The 17,881-nt window shown below is 40.0% G+C and overlaps 1 protein-coding gene across 2 annotated transcripts in view; it reads left to right on the top strand.

Moving 5' to 3' along the window:
* LOC140732319 (enhancer of polycomb homolog 1-like) overlaps positions 1–17,881 on the top strand; it is a 193,818-nt gene that overhangs the window by 111,191 nt on the left and 64,746 nt on the right. For both annotated transcript variants that reach the window (XM_073054791.1, XM_073054790.1), the window contains one exon: positions 13,158–13,317. In XM_073054791.1, coding sequence (XP_072910892.1) covers positions 13,158–13,317 — 160 coding nt within the window. The remainder of the gene's footprint in view (positions 1–13,157; positions 13,318–17,881) is intronic.

The following is a 17,881-nucleotide window of genomic DNA, read 5'->3' as shown; positions in this document are numbered from 1 at the left end:
CTCAAATGTGATAACCTAGGAAACCATTTCAACCTCTGAGAGATAAAAGGTTCCTTTTATCAACAGATTTGACAATATCTGGGTACATGTTTGGTGAGAGGAGGAGAAAGGGTTGTAGAAATATTGATATTGTCAATATTGCACCCATTAATGGCACTAGAAAAGACTGAGTTGGACAGGGTGGATCTAAATGGGTCAGGATTTCTGAATTTGGGAAATAACACCTGGCGAAAGAGCTAGGTTGGCCTCTGCTGGCTATTATTTGCCCTCTCTCATTTGAAGGTTTATTTTACTGATATGTAATAAAACTGGGGGCATTAATCAGAATCAGTTTTAATGTCACTGGCACATGTCATGAAATTTGTTTTGCATTGCAGACCATGATAAAAATGATAAATTGTAGTGTGTGTGAGGGGGGGGAGGGGGGGGGAAATACTGAGGTTCATGGGTTCATTGTCCATTCTGTAACCTTATGGTGGAGGGATGCAGCTTATTTTTGAAATGTTGCACCTGTGCCACCACCTTGATGCCAACAGTGAGAAAAGGGCATGTCATGGGTGAAGGGTGTCCTTAATGACAGATGCTGCTTTTTTTTTTGAAGCATTGTCTTTTGAAGGTGTCCTGGATGCTGGGGAATCTAGTGCCCATGAGTGCAACTTTCTGCAGCTTTTTTGGATCCTGTGCAGTGGTCCCTCTGTGCCAGATGGCGATGCAACCAATTAGAATGCTCTCCACAGTACATTAATTTGCAAATTTCTTTGCTGATTTATCAATTCTTCTCAAACTCCTAATAAAATATAGCTGTTGTTGCGCTGCCTTCGTAATTGCATTAATATGTTGGGTCTAGGATAGATCCTCAGATATTGTCACCAAGGAATTGGAAACTGCTCACCCTTACCACTTCTGGTCCACAGGAGTAACCTCCATTCATCTGGAAAGCTTTATCTAATACTATCAAAGCCCTAAGTGTGGCAGGTTATTAGAGTTTTTTTATGTGTTGTTTTCTGCAGAACTGCTTTGGAATCACTAAGTAACATTACAGCCATGGGCTTCTGCATTGTCTGATGAAATCACTAGTTTTTGTTTACAGGCACATGCATTTCAGTACCTCATTCGTAGTTTATCCATGTAACCAGAGGTTTAAAGATACTTTAATATAGGGTTAATTCAACATGCAGATCACTTGCCATGGGTATAGTAAGATCAACTAATTTTATGTTTGTCGACTTGTTCTTAAATAATGACTCATAAGTATTGTAAAGTATGCTTATATCATCCCCATATTAAGTGTTGCTTTTCAATAGTGCAATCAATAAATATAAAGGTAAACTGCTGAAAATACTCAAATCATGCCTCATCTGTGTGGAAGGAAAACTGTTAATCTTTCAAATTGAAGGTCCTTAATCAGAACTCTGAAGGAGCTGGTAAAATATTAAAATAGTAGGCAACAGAAAATGCATCTACCCATGCAGATTTAATAAACATGCTCCACACTGTGCATTTGGTTTCAGCAATGTATAGATCATATTGTGAGTATAAAATGTAATATACTGGTTTGGAATAGAATAAAATCATTTAACAGCTTGTATTAGTTTAGATATTGTGTCCAAGTTATTTCTTTTAGTCATTCAGAATTCTTTCCTAAAAGGCAACTGAAGTAAGCTCTATTTTAAAAATAAGAACAGGGTTTTGGTCTTAAAGCAGATCATGTGCAGTCTATTAAGAAAATTTAGTGCTGCCAAATTTCCTTATGTTTGCGGTTGATATTTTTGTCTTATGGAGATGTTCATTGCTATTACCTTTTGGCAATGGTTTTAGGTACAAGTGCAAAGGGGCACCACATAAAGTCTATTTGTAGAACAGCTATAGCATTGGTATATTAGTTAGAATAATCACATGTCCTATGGTTATGCAGCAGGTCCTGCAAACTTTGTGCCACTGTGAAGGACATCCAGTTTATGAAGTTCAAAGCTGAGATCTGACGACAAGAGTCTTTATACTTCAGGACCTGAGTAATGCCACTGATGCAAAATGTTCCTTCACAATCCTAATCCCAGAAGCTGGTTGATATCAACAAATAGTGATGCTGTAATTGTAGCCTTGAATTTCCATAGCCTGTCTTAGTTTTGGACCATATTTTGTGTAATTGTGGCTAACTAATCCATCGGTTTTGAAAGGAAATGCTCAGATCTTGGTGTTATTTCTGGATGATTACCAGCTACGCATAAAAATGCATCCAATCCAGAAGGGGGAGGTTGTTACATGATAGCTAAACCCTCGTTAAACAGCAGTAGGTACCAAGAGCTTATCAGAAATAGTGCAACTTTGCAAGACACCACAAGTTCTGTATTTCTGTCGTCTTCCTAATAACACAAGTACATAATATGTATGCTCTGTTGAAGGGGGATCCAATTAACTGGAAGGAAGCCAGTGGCCTCGCAGATCTCAAACCACTCTGCCCTATTCTCACGAAGGATTATGCCTTTCAGAACATTAAAACACTTGTGCTTTTGTCACTGCAAGTGAGGGAATCAACAGTGTTTATCATGCTATGTATGTTTGTTACCAGCAGAGAAGATGATAAAAATACAAGTCCTATAATTCCCTGGTATGTCTTTATTATATTCTATTTGGTACTCTTGAGGTCATAAAGTCACAAATGGTGCCACTTCAAAGTTCAAAGTAAATTTATTGGCAAAGTACATGTATATCACCATATAAGACCCTGAGATTAATTTTCTTGAACTTTTTCTTTATTTCATCTCACACATACAGACTCACCTGAAAATCAAGTTTTACTTTGAAGTGGCCTGGAGCTGTTATTTATGAATCTTTAACAAAACAGATTTTAGTTTTTTTAATTGTGTTGTCTTGGGTAGATACCTCACCTCAAATATACAGTGTTTTGATAACTATCAGTTGTCGTGTTTTATGCTTTTTAAAGTTGTATAATGTCTATATAGTTTCATTGATGTGTGTCTGTTGCATTTTTATTTGAACCATCTGATTAGATAACAAATTATGTAGCTGTGTTGTGGGTGACACAGCTAGTAGGGTAAGTGCCTCAGTTTACTGGTCCAGGTTAAATCCTGTCTCTATGAAGATTCCACATTCTCCTTTTGACTGTATGAGTTTTCTTCATGTACACTTTGCTCCCAGATCCCAAAAATGTGCTGGTTGGTAGGATCTTGATGTGCCATCTGTTTGCCTTGACAAATACTGCTTGACCCACTGATTTCTCTTCAGCATTTTATTTTTTGTCTGTTGATAAGCTAGTTGGGTAGTATAAAGTATGTCTGTCTGTGTAGGATGTGTTGTAGAATCTGGGGGAAGATGATGGGAATGTCAGGAGAATAAAAATGGATTAGGGTAGGAATAGTTTTTCAAATATGAGATTTTCAGTATAGGCTTGGTGGATCAGATGTTTGTTTCTGCACTGTATATGCTACACTTTTATGGATGGTTCATTATCGGTTATTTTGAACCTAGAGATGTCTGAAGCTGCTATTTTTATCCACGTGTTATGACATTTTAAATTAATTTTAGAATGGATTGAAATGTTCTGAGGGAATAGACTACCTTTCAGAACTTAAAGCTAATACTCAAAAACATATTTTCTGATTTTTTTTAATTCAAAATAATAAATAAGCAATAAATACCAAGAACTTGAGATGAAGAGTCCTTGAAAGTGATTCCATAGGTTGTAGGAACATTTCAATGATTGGGCAAGTGAAGTTATCCCATTTGGTTCAGAAGCCTGATGCTTGAGGGGTAATAACTGTTCCTGAAGCTCCTGTACACCTTCCCTATGGCAGCAATGGAAAGAGAGCATGTCCTGGATAATGGGGGTCCATTAACGGAGCGTAGACCTATTACTGGCTTAGAGGGTCTTGCAGGTGGTGATTCCATAAGACATGGGAGCAGAATTGGACCATTTAGCCCTTCATCTGCTATAATAACACTGCTACCTTAACGAGCGGATGCTGAAGTGAATGGCACAGTGGCTATTCCAGCGCTTCTGTCCAGCAACCCTACAGCCCTGATTTAACCTTAACCTAATCATGGGACAATTTACAATGACCAATAAGCCTAGTACATCTGGACTGTGGGAGAAAACCAGAGACAGAGAAAACCAACGCATACCATAGTGTAGACTTACAGACTACTTACAGAAAGTGTGAGGATTGAACTTTAAACTCTAGGACACCCCATGCTCCAATAGCATCGCACTAACTGCTATGTTTTGGGACCCACCCACCCACCCCGACTCTTCCACTCCATACGCATAGATACACAAACTTTATATGTAATATGCTCTCCATACCATGTAATTGGCATTTGATTACTCCAACAGTGCCAGCTGATGCAGGGGTTCTTGCTAGATTACCAGCACATAGCATGTTCTTAAAGAATGGCAGTATTGTTCCCAGGACTGTTCCAATTTGAAAACTGAGACTGCTTGTAATGAATCAGTACTAAACAGGTTACTAATGTAGTTGCAGTGCCTTTTGCAGACTGTATACTCTGCTTATTGTAGCTTGTGGTGGAAGGAATGAGCGTTAATATTGAGCTGTGAAAGAGCTGATACTAAAGTTAACTATTCATGCAGACACAATGGAACCAACACTGGATGCTGTTTTACAAAGTAGCATCTGAATAATACATTCCTTTGGAAAAATTTGATGGAGCCTCAATTTACATTGGATTTGACAGGTAAATACAACAACAGGACCTTGGAGACTCAAGCCACCAGTTGGCAGCTGTTCTCTCCTTTCTCCCTTTTGGGAAGTTCATGTCTATTCTTTGCTCTTGGGCAAAGAATTTTTTGTGCAATACCATATTAGGAGCAGAATTGGGCCATTTGGCCTATCACACCTGTCCTGCCATTTCATCATGCCAATTTTTCTGTCAGCCCTAAATCTGCCTTCTCCCTATGGACCCAACAGCAAAATACCAGAGGTGAAGTGAGAGTGATAGCCCTCGACATCAAGGCAGTATTTGACCGAGTATGGCATTGGGGTGTCCTATCTAAAATGGAATCAATGGGTACTGGGGCAAAACCCCTCCGCTTGATGGAATCATACCTGACACCAAGGAAGATGGTTCTGGTGGTTGGAGGTCTATCTTCTCATCTTCAGGACATCACTGCAGGAATTACTCACAGAAGTGTCTTAGGACCAGCCATCTTAAGCTGCTTCATCAATGACCTTCCTTCCGTCATAAGGTCAGAAGTGGAGATGTTTGCAAATGATTGCACAATGTTCTGCACCATTTGTGATGATTCTGATAGTGAAGCAGTTCATACCCAAATGCAGAAGGACCTGGACAATATCCAGGCTTGGGACATTCGAGTCATGCAAGTGCCAGGCAATGACTATCTCCTACAAGAGATGTTCCAACCATTGTCCCTTGACATTCAGAGGTATCGCCATTACTGAATCCCCTACTATTAGCATTTTAGGATTACCATTGACAGGAACTGAATTGGTCTAGCCATATAAACATAGAAACATAGAAAATAGGTGCAGGAGTAGGCCATTCGGCCCTTCGAGCCTGCACTGCCATTCAGTATGATCAGGCTGATCATCCAACTCAGAACCCTGTACCTGCTTTCTCTCCATACAGGGGCACAAGGGCCCTTTATCCTTTAGCCACAAGGGCCATATCTAACTTCCTCTTAAATATAGCCAATGAACCGGCCTCAACTGTTTCCTGTGGCAGAGAATTCCACAGATTCACCACTCTCTGTGTGAAGAAGTTTTTCCTCATCTCGGTCCTAAAAGGCTTCCCCTTTATCCTTAAACTGTGACCCCTCGTTCTGGACTTCCCCAACATCGGAAACAATCTTCCTGCATCTAGCCTGTCCAATCCCTTTAGAAATATATACGTTTCAATAAGATCCCCCCTCAATCTTCTAAATTCCAGCGAGTATATGCCTAGTCGATCCAGTCTTTCTTCATATGAAAGTCCTGCCATCCCAGGAATCAATCTGCCTGGTGAACCTTCTCTGTACTCCCTCTATGGCAAGAATGTCTTTCCTCAGATTAGGGGACTAAAACTGCACACAATATTCTCGGTGCAGTCTCACCAAGGCCTTGTACAACTGCAGTAGAACCTCCCTGCTCCTGTACTGAAATCCTTTTGCTATGAATGTCAACATATCATTTGCCTTTTTCACCGCCTGCTGTACCTGCATGCCCACCTTCAATGACTGGTGTACAATGACACCCAGGTCTCGTTGCATCTCCCCTTTTCTTAATCGGCCACCGTTCAGATAATAATCTGAATAATAATAATAATAAACACAGTGGCTACCAGAGCAGGTCAAAGGCTAGGACTCCTGCGGTTTGTAACTCACCTCCTGAGTCTCCAAAGCCTGTCCACCATCTACGAAGCTTAGGTCAGGAGTGTAATGGAATACTTACCACTTGCCTGGATGAGTGCAGCTCCATCTACACTCAAGAAGCTTGACACCATCCAGTACAAGGCAGCCCACTTGATTGGTACCCCTTCCACAAGCATCCTATCCCTCCACCATTGAACAGTTGCAGTGGTGTATACTATCTACAAGATGCACTGCAACAACACACCAATGTTTCTAAGACAGCTCCTTACAGACCCACCACTACTATTGTCCAGAAGGACAAGAACAGCAGATACCTGGAAACACCACTTGGAAATCCCCCTGCAAGTCGCTCACCATCCTGACTTGGAAACATATTGCTATTCCTTCATTATCGCTGGGTCAAAATCATGGAATTCCCTCCCTAACAGCACTGTGGGTGTACCTACACCTCAGGGGCTACGGCAGTTCAAGAAAGCAGCTCATCACCCCCTTCTCAAGGGTGACTAGGGATGAACAACAAATGCTGCCTTAGCTGTCAACACCCACATCCCATAAATGAATAAATTTGCATGATGACTTTCACAGCTGCATGTGGCAAAGAATTCCACAGATTCGCCACTCTCTGACTAAAGAAATTCCTCATTTCTGTTCATGCTCATCTTTTCTGAGGCTATGTCCTCCGGTCTTAGGCTCTTCCACCATAGGAAACGTCCTCTCCCCATCCACTCTATCAAAGCCTTTCACCATTTGATAGGTTTCAATGAGGTCACCCCTCATTCTAAATTGTAGTGAATACAAGCCCAGAGCCATCAAATGCTCAAATATATGCCAATTGACTTTTCATAAGTTGATATCTAAATTTAAACACCAAAACCACTTCCTGCAAAGCATCACCCTATAAGTGTTGGTAATCTAGTTTCTAAGTCATAGAAATTTATGTCATAGGAAGCGACCATCCTCCTAGATTTCCAGAATATTATTTTCTTTGTTCAGATTTTTTTTAATGATTAGGTTTTCCCTCTGTCACTCCCAACTTTCAAGCAGCTTCATCCAGGCTTCCATTGCTAGTTAACAAAAAATTTCCTTGATTATCATTTAACTTAAATATGTGCCCCTTAGTTAATTTCCTATTCCTGATCCAATCACAATGTCACGGAGGTTAAGAAAGCTCATCAACCCTTCTATTCCTCCGGAGGCTAAAGAAGTTCAGAATGTCACCATCAACTCTTACCCATTTTTATTGATGTACCATGGGATGAATTCTGTCTGGATACATAACAGCTTGTTATGGCAGTTGCCATACCAAGCTCAGCACATTACAAGAACGAGCCTCCCCTCTATAGACTACTTTATATTTTAGAGATACAATGTGGAACAAGCCCTTCTGGCCCAGCGAGCTGCCTCACCCAGCAACCCACTCATTTAATTGTAGTCTAGTCACAGGACAATTTACAAGGACTCTGATTGTGCTTCTCGCTACCTCTGTAAAACAGCTTAATCGAAGACCTGAGCCAGCCCATCGTTCTCTCCTCTCCCATCGGTACAAACCTGAAAGCGCGTATCACTGAGACTCAAGGAAAGCTTGTATTCCGCTTCTATTAGACTTTTGAATGGACCTGTTGTATGATAAAATGGACACCTGACTTTGCGGTCTATGTCGTTAAGATTTTGCACTTTATTCTGCAATGTTATTGTTTTACCTTAGTCTAGCTAAGTGCACTGTGTAATGATTTGATCTGTATGCAATATAAAATATAGAAGAGAAATAATAATAAATAAACAAGCAATCAATTACAGTTATAAGTAGCTTGAATAGGTTTAAAAATGTGCAAAAAAACAAATACTGTATTATGTTTTAAAAAGTGAGGTAGTGTCCTTCAATGTCCCATTTAGGAATCGGATGGCAGAGGGGAAGAAGCTGTTCCTGAATCGCTGAGTGTGTGTGTGTCTTTGGGCTTCTGTACCTCCTAACTGTTGGTCACGGTGAAAAAAGGGCATGCCCTGGGTGCTGGAGGTCCTTAATAATGGACGCTGCTTTTCTGAGACACCGCTCCCTGAAGATGTCCTGGGTACTTTGTAGGCTTGTACCTAAGATGGAGCTGACTAGATTTACAACCCTCTGCAGCTTCTTTCAGTCCTGTGCAGTAACCCCACTATATGAGACAGTAATGCAGCCTGTCAGAATGCTCTCCACGGTACAGCTATAGAAGTTTTTGAGTGTATTTGTTGACATGCCAAATCGCTTCAAACTCCTAATAAAGTATAGTTGCTGTCTTGCCTTCTTTATAACTATACTGATCTGTTGTGACCAGGTTAGATCCTCAGAGATCTTGACACCCAGGAACTTGAAACTGCTCACTCTCTCCACTTCTGATCCCCCTATGAGGATTGGTATGTGTTCCTTCGTCTAACCCTTCCTGAAATCCACAATCAGCTCTTCTGTCTTAGTGAAGTTGAGTGCCAGGTTGTTGCTGTGGCACCACTCCCCTAGTTGGCATATCTCACTCCTGTACGCCCTCTTATCACCACCTGAGATTCTACCAACAATGGTTGTATTGTCAGCAAATTTATAGATGGTAGTTGAACTATGCCTAGCCACACAGTCATGTGTACATAGAGAGTAGAGCAGTGGACTAAGCATGCACTGTGAGGTGCGCCAGTGTTGATCGTCAGCGAGGAGAGTACGTTATCACCAATTCGCACAGATTGTGGCCTTCTGGTTAGGAAGTTGAGGATCCAGTTGCAGAGGGAGGTACAGAGGCTCAGGTTCTGCAACTTCTCATCAGGATTGTGGGAATGATGGCATTAAATGCTGAGCTATAGTCAATGAACAGACATAGATGTTTGTGTTGTCCAGGTGGTCTAAAACCATGTGAAGAGCCACTGAGATTGCATCTGCCGTTGACCTATTGTGGGGATAGGCAAATTGCAATGGGTCCACGTCCTTGCTGAGGCAGGAGTTCAGTCTAGTCATGACCAACCTCTCAAAGCATTTCATCACTGTCGATGTGAGCACCACTGGGCAATAGTCATTAAGGCATCTCACATTATTCTGCAAATAATGACAAATTAAACAACTTCAACAATCTGAGATAAAATTCTACAACTATAATCACTACTTACTACAAAGAAAATATTCCTATAGTTCAAACACAAAGCTTCTCAAAAATATTTGGTTTCTTAATCCTGGTCTATATTTTATATAATTGGAGCACCTTGAGAAGGTTATCTTGGATCAAGTAAGAGCTGAGTAACTGGATATTTGTGAGTGATTGCCTGTATATAATTTCTGACTGCAGTGCATTAAGGCTTAAATACAGTGGATTCCGGTTAATTGGAACACATCAGGACCAGTACATTTTGGCCCATTTAAGCAGCTGCCCCAGATAGCTGGGGTTTCGTGAAAATGTTTATTTATTTGGAAGATGTGCAGAAAAGGCTCTTCCGGCCCTTTAAGCCGTGCCGCCAGCAACCCCGATTTAGCTCTAACCAAATCCTGGACAATTTTACAAAGACCAATTAACCTACTAACCGTACCTCTTTGGACTGTGGGAGAAAACCCACGCAGTCCATTGGGAGAATACACAAGCTACCGTAGATGCCGGATTATAAGCCACTACTTTTTTCCCACGCTTTGAACAGCTTTGAACACTGCGGCCTTTACTACGGTGCGGCTAATGCATGGTTTTTTTTCATGCCGTCAAAAACATTTTGCCTCGTAACAGTAGACCAATAAAATTGATGAGTAGTTCACAGAGGTCCAATGAAATTGTACGATAAATCAAGCGCACTTTCACAATTAAATTATTGTAAATCAGTCATTTGTACTCACCCTCATCAACATGGAAAACACTCGAAGAAAAGCATTGTGCTGCCTTTATGGCAGTTATTTCGTTTATAATATTTTCGCTTAGTAATTCATTTGTTAGTATTTTCTAGTTAAAGTTAGAAGTGTTTTAAGTATATTTGTTTTCTGTACTACATCCCGGGATGCTATGACGTCACATCCGGTTTCGCCGCGTCTTGTGGGAAAATACCGGTTTGCGATAAACGGAAAGGTGGGGGCGAGCGCATTAGACCCGTGCGAGAACGCTGCTTTTAAGTTAAAGGCGATCAATAACTTTTCCTGGTAGGCTGCAGTATATATTTTTTTACCAGTCGTTAGGAGATATTGGAATGTTGTTCGTGCACTGTTCAGTAAAAAAGTATACGCAACGTAATTTGTGTGTTACCGATACGTATGTATATTTAAAAGTAGCCGTGTTACAGGCACGGTTCGAAAAAAACCATTTGCAATATGTATTTGTTTATGTTACCATACGGATTTAATTAAAAGTTAAAAAATCCTCACGTGTAATATCTTTCTGTGTAAATATCTCATATTACAACGTGGGACACCTGCGGCTTAAAATCCGGTGCGGCTTGTACAAGTACAAAATTGATTTTCTTTCTAAAATTAGAGCCTGCGGCTTTTAATCAGGTGCGCTTTGTAGTACGGAATCTACGGTACTTAGATGCCGAAGTTGAGCTCTGAACTCCGGCTCAAGCTGTAACAGTGTTGCGTTAATCACTATACTGCCATGGCGCCCTTTTTTAATAGTTAAAAAGATACTTTTTTTTAAAAAAACACGCTGCTGTTTAACTGAATAACAAATTATGTAAATAAATGAAATATATAACTTATTAGAACACTACTAATGCTACAGTACTGTAAAACTGTTCCAGTTCCTAATAGTTGGAGGAATTCATCCAGTGTACACTGCCATGTTCTTCTGATTAACTGTAAACGAACAAAATCAGCACAGACATCTAGTGCAGATAATGGACTGCCTTCATTATTGCCTTCCTGCATGAAGTGGTGTATTATCCAACAATAAATTCCTGGCATTCCTTGTTGTCACTAGCTGAAGCTTAGATGTGTCATCTTCATCATTTTCCTCATCTTCTGTTTCCCACCTTGGTATTTTGAAACAATGCTTTTGATGATTGCATCCTCCAAATTCTTATTTTCATTTATACCATTCAAGATGACTGTCAATACCTGCAAGTTTTTCATATTTCATAACTTTAGTGAAACTTTATTAATTTTCTGATATTGATTTTGGCACACCAGTTACCTGTCAGTGGATGAGTGATGTTATCTGGATGACTATTAGTCATTGCTTTTTGAATTTGCATCCTTCAGTGCAAGCACGCACAACTGATGTGAGTTAGAAACTGTTTGGCAATACTCTCCTGTCCCAATTAAGCGACATAGTGTCCCAAATAAATGAAGGGAATCCCTGCTATTTTCTCAGTTTTTGTTCTTTAAGAATTGGCCCAAATAAGTGGTGGCCCAATCCTTCGGATTCCACTGGACATCCATTAATTTCAGATTGATAGTGGATGTTTGTTGCAGGGAAATTTTGAATCTTACATATGTGTTATGCAAGCAGGGAACAATTAAAGATATTCTGTGATCTTCTACTCGAGCGATACGTAAATTAATGTCAGGTTTACTGTCTATACAGCAACTCTGATATCCAGTTCCTGCTTTTTTATAGTGATAAAATTTTCCCAGGCTAATGCAACACACACAGAGTTGGAGGAACTCAGCAGTTCAGGCAGTACTTGTGGAAAGGAATAAACAATTAAAGGTTAAGGCAAAGACCTTTTATCAGGAATATCTATTGATTTCATGTTGACAGTTGATGCTATTGCAGAGAATTATGCAAGCATGGGGCAATTAAAGATGCTGTAATCTACACAGAATCCTGACCTCCAGTGCTAACCATGCATAGTGGTCCATCTTACAGCATGGGGTTCCCTAGAGTGCTCCAGTTTCATCCCATATCCAAAGATGTGCAGATTGGTAGATTATTTGACAACAGTACATTACCCCTTAGTGTGTAGGTAAGTGGCAGAATCTGGGTAAAGTTGATGGGAATGTGGAGAGAATAAAGTGGGTTCTTGATGGTCAGTGCAGACTCTTTAGGCCAAAGAATCTTTTTCCATGTTGTATACTCAAATCAATAAGGCTAAATGCTTTTGAGAAGCTTGAGTTTGAATTTAATTGTATAACCTATATACTAAATAAAGATTTCGCTGTAGAACTTCATAAATTTTTTTTGCATTCAAAGCTTTTATTTTATAAGTAGCTTAATCATTCAGCAGGCTTCTCTGATGAGCAACCAAGAAAGACTTCTGTTTCAAATTTTTAACTTATGTTGCATTCTGAATTTCTGTTTTGCACTACGGTATGAGGATGCTGATGCTTTGGCATTTCTCATTCCTGACTACTGTTCAGTGACCTCTGCTGGATTAGTATATGCAACACTGTCAGTTGAATCAATAAGGTGTATTCTGAATCATGTCCTGGGGGCAGGATGGCAGTGTTTATTTGAGATCTCATTTCAATGAGCAACCAATGCCTGCAAGATGTGGGAAAATTTTCTTTTTTTTAACATTTATATATACAAACAATAATTACTCAGAGGTCTGCTTGATAAAAGATATGTTAGCTGTATGTTTATTATTCATATTCAAGGTATGGTTTTATTCACTTAATGTATTGTGGTATTTTTCTTTTAATAATTTCTCCCTTCTGCATGCAATCCAAAAATAAAGTTAATTAATGTTATGCTGCAGATCTTGGCAGCATGGACAGGCTGAGTTATTTTTGCTGAGATCCTTAGTTCGGTTGAATATTTGATGATCAGCATTGATAGCAAGGTTTTAAATGCTGGTGTAAATTTTGAGATGGAAAGATTACAATTAAAAATGCTGCAAATGGAAATGATTGTGTATTAATGTGTTTTCTTGTTCTCTTCAGGAGCATCATCTTCAGCGGGCTATTTCAGCACAACAGGTTTATGGAGAGAAACGGGATAATATGGTTATTCCTGTTCCAGAGGCGGAAAGCAATATTGCCTACTATGAATCTGTCTACAGTGGGGAGTTCAAGATGCCAAAGCAGCTTATTCACATACAGCGTGAGTATGAAATTTAAAGAATATAATGTTTGCATCTGTGTTAGTGGGTTGTAATGGCAGTTGAAACCTGATGAATCTCTCCACTTTTTCCATGTAACTCAAGACTAGTACATACTGGAGCACTTTTACAAGTTACCTTTCACATTTTGTTTGGCTCTTTCAGTGTAAAGTTCCTTTCTTCTGTTGTACTTGGGACATAAGAAATGTGTGATCTTGTAACTCTGGCTCAGAATCTTGTAATAAGCATTAATGTTCAAGAATCTCAACCTCTGTTTCAAATAAACTGAACCTCCACTATCCACCCGAGTAGAACATTACAGAGATTTACTACCTCTAGGAGCAGATTTTTTTCCCTGCACTATGTCCTGAATGGTCAACTCCTTACTACTTTCATTTTTTTTTAATTTTGTTGTGACCAAGGAGGAGGCTACTTGGCTTATCAAGGCAATGTTAGATCACGGCAATACCTTTCCCAAATTATTTTTCCTGTGACGTTCTCTCTCACATACACGTCAACCCCGCCTTGATTCTCCTACCACCCACTTTTGCTGGGGATCGTTAAGTGTTCAATTTACCTGCAAGCTAGCACCCAAGGGAAGCATACAATAACAGGAACAACATGTAAACTCCACTCAAAGCACTGGAAGTCTGATTGACTGAGCGCTAGAGCTGTGAGGCAGCACATTGTGCCACTGCTCCTTGACACTATACATGTCTCAAGACCAGTTGCCAAACAAAATATTGTTTCCACTTCAACCCTCTCAACCCCAACAGGAATTTTATACTTTAAATAAAATCAACTGCTATCTTACAAAGGCCACTTAAGAATTGCCTATCCAATTTTCAGCCTACGGAAATATAGGCTACCATGTTTTGTAATTTTAGTTGATTTTTTTTCTCTTGTTTGAGCCCTTTATTGAAGGCATACTGTAAATCCGTTAACATTACATTCACAGGTTCTAATTAAACTTCAGAAGAACACTAACACATTCAGCAAACACAATTTCCCTTGCGTATTTCCATCTTAAGCTTGTTTTGAGTACCCTGCTTGCTTTGATTTTTCACCTTTTCTATTTGTGACCAGTAGAACATACTATATATCAAAAGCGGAGGGATTAGAGAGAGATATGCAAAGGGACCCGGGTGGACTTTCTGTACATTATAAATGCTGACATACAGGTGTTACATGTGATTAGGTGGGCCAATGGTATTTCATCCTTTATAATAAGTAGGTTTAATTTCAAGAGTAACAAAGTTTTACTGCAGTTATACAGTGTCATGGTGAGACAAAGTCTGGAATATTCTACACATGTTTGATTTCTTTATTTAATGACTATATTAGCCATGGAGGTAGTAAAGATTTACTGGACTGCTTCTAGGAATTGATTTTCAGTACACAATGCTGGAGGAGTTCAGCAGGTCACACGGTATCAATGGAGGGTAATAAGCAGTCAATGTTTCAGGTTTTCAGTCAAAGTAGACTCTGGTTGTATTTTCTAGAGTTTACAACTTTGAAATTTACAAAACCGTTAAAAAGCTTGAAAGACTAAATGCAGTATGGATGCTTGAGGAGTCTAAGGCAAGGAAAATAGTTTATGGCTATTTGGAAATCTAAAATTTGCTCTTTTCTATTGACACACTAATGCCAAAGTCAAAAATAAACATCTAAAACAAAATTTATATAAAAAATCTAGGATGTCTAAGATTTGCACAGTACTGTATAGCATAAAAAGGAGTGTTCTAAACACCAATTCCTGTGGGACACCACTAGTCACCAGCAGCCAACCAGAACAGGCTCCTTTCATTCACACTGTTTGCCACCTGCCAATGAGTCTATTCTGTCTGCTGGTATCTTTCCTGAAATACCATGGGCTCTTGTTAAGCAGCCTCATGTTCAGCACTTTGTGCACTTGGATTTTCAGAAGCCTTTGACAATCTCCATCGATTCTCCAGATACTCTGCACTGGCTGCCCATTTCTTTTCTCTTTCCTGACAGTCAGCCAGGTACTCCCCTCCTGAATTTAGGGGTGACTATTTCCCTGTAGCTCCAATCTATCACCTCAGTTTTGCATATGAGCCGAAGGTCGTCAAGCTACAGCTCAGTGCACTTGGTGCATACGTGGTTATCTAGGAGGCTGGTGGTCTTTCAGAATTCCCACATCTCTCACAAAGAACACAACATAGCCCTTGGAGCTATTCGCATTGCACTAGCTGACAAAGAATGCAGAAAAAGAAACTTAACAGAAACTAACTTCATCCAAGCCTTTTGAGTCAGAGCATTCCCATTCTAACACAATGGCTACTCCACTTGTCCTTGCCTTATTGTAAATGAATCGCAACTTGATTGGGCTACTGGAAAAAGCCAAAAGCCTCCAATGCTCCTCTCTAAATCTCTTGCCCTGACTTGTGTGTAGCCTCTTCTCGATTAGGCTGTCAGAAAAATCTATACATATTATGAATGATTTTTTTAAGCACAAATGCATACTAATTTTGAGTGCATGAATATTATTTATATTTTTCTACCAAAAATATACCAGTGAGTGAGTTATTGCACATAATAGCACTATAAATCAGCTATGTTACCATTTTTGAGCTTCATGATAAAATTCTGTACCCTTGTCATTAACTTCAGTGCCATCCATAGTCTTTACCATAGATTGAGCCAGATTGATTATGTCTTTACTGGTTTCATATTTTTTTTATTTAGGGATGTGAATGTTGCTGGAAAAGCCAGTACTCATTCTATTAGCCTTCTATTGGAACCTTTGCAATGTTCATAATGGAAGTGCTTCTACAGTATTACTGTTTATGAAAATTTGAACTATCAATAGTGAAATCAGGATGAGGGAAGCTGAGAAATGCTAGTTTCCCCTTGAATGATTGGTTTGTGGTGCTGCCTGAGTACCTTACAGTGTGCAGGATTTTTCTTGGGTTTGTAGATCTGTTGTACACTGTAATGGAAAGCACGCTTCCTGCTCAAAGCGTATACTGTTAAATGGCAAAAATAAATTTCACTATATATTTATTCAAGTTAAAATTATTTGGAATTCAACTATTTGCAAGAGCTGTCATGCCCCAGTGGGCCATCCTGCTGCAACCAGCAGAAGGAAGAATTTTACTACTGTGCAGTTTTGTAAGTAATACATTAATGATAGACAAAATGCGAGAATGAAATTAAGAGAGCCAGAAGGGGCCGTGAGAAGACCTTGGCGGGCAGGATTAAGGAAAACCCCAAGGCATTCTACAAGTATGTGAAGAGCAAGAGGATAAGATGTGAGAGATAGGACCAATTAAGTGTGACGGTAGAAAAGTGTGTATGGAACCGGAGGAGATAGCAGAGGTACTTCATGAATACTTGGCATCAGTATTCACAATGGAAAAGGATCTTGGCGATTGCAGAGATGACTTGGAGCAGACTGAAAAGCTTGAGCATATAGATTTTATGAAAGAGGATGTGCTGCAACTTTTAGAAAACATCAAGTTGGATAAGTCTCTGAGACCGGAGGAGATGTACCCCAGGCTACTGTAGGAGGTGAGGGAGGAGATTGCTAAGCCTCTGGTAATGATCTTTGCATCATCAATGGGAGATGTTCCGGTGGATTGGAGGGTTGCAAATGTTGTTCCCTTATTCAAGAAAGGGAGTAGAGAAAGCCCAGGAAATTATAGACCAATGAGTGCTTACTTCAGTGGTTGGTAAGTTGATGGAAAAGATCCTGAGAGGCAGGATTTATGAACATTTGGAGAGGCATAATGTGATTAGGAATAGTTAGCATGGCTTTATCAAAGGCAAGTCATGTCTTATGAGCCTGATTGAATTTTTTGAGGATGTGACTAAACATGTTGATGAAGGTAGAGCAGTGGATGTAGTGTATATGGATTTCAACAAGGCATTTGATAAGGTACCCCATGCAAGGCATATTAAGAAAGTAAGGAGGCATGGGATCCAAGGGGACATTGCTTTGTGGATCCAAAATTGGCTTGCCCACAGAAGGCAAAGTGTGGTTGTAGAGGGGTTATATTCTGCATGGAGGTCGGTGACCAGTGGTGTGCCTCAGGGAGCCTTTCTGGGAGGTTCTGGGAGCCTTTCTCTTCATGATTCTTATAAATGATCTGGATGAGTAAGTGGAGGGATGGGTTAGTAAATTTGCTAATAACACAAAGGTTGGGGGTGTTTTGGATAGTGTGGGGACTGGCAGAAGTTACAGTGGGACATTGATAGGATGCACAACTGGGCTGAGAAGTGGCAGATAGAGTTCAACCCACATAAGTGTGAGGTGATTCCTTTTGGTAGGTCAAATATGATGGCAGAATATAGTATTAATGGTAAGACTCTTGGCAGTGTGGAGGATCAGAGGCATCTTGGGGGTCCGAGTTCATAGGACACTCAAAGCTGCTACGCAGGTTTTGATTAAGAAGGCATACGGTGCATTGGCCTTCATCACCTGTGGGATTCAGTTTAGGAGCCAAGAGGTAATGTTGCAGCTACATAGGACCCTGGTCAGACTCTACTTGGAGTACTGTGCTCAGTTCTGGTCGCCTCACTACGGGAGGGATGTGGAAACCA

This window comes from Hemitrygon akajei, chromosome 8 (genome assembly GCF_048418815.1).
Source record: "Hemitrygon akajei chromosome 8, sHemAka1.3, whole genome shotgun sequence".
NCBI lineage: Eukaryota > Metazoa > Chordata > Chondrichthyes > Myliobatiformes > Dasyatidae > Hemitrygon > Hemitrygon akajei.
Note: the sequence above shows the minus strand (reverse complement) of the source record. Positions and strands in the feature narration are given on the sequence as shown.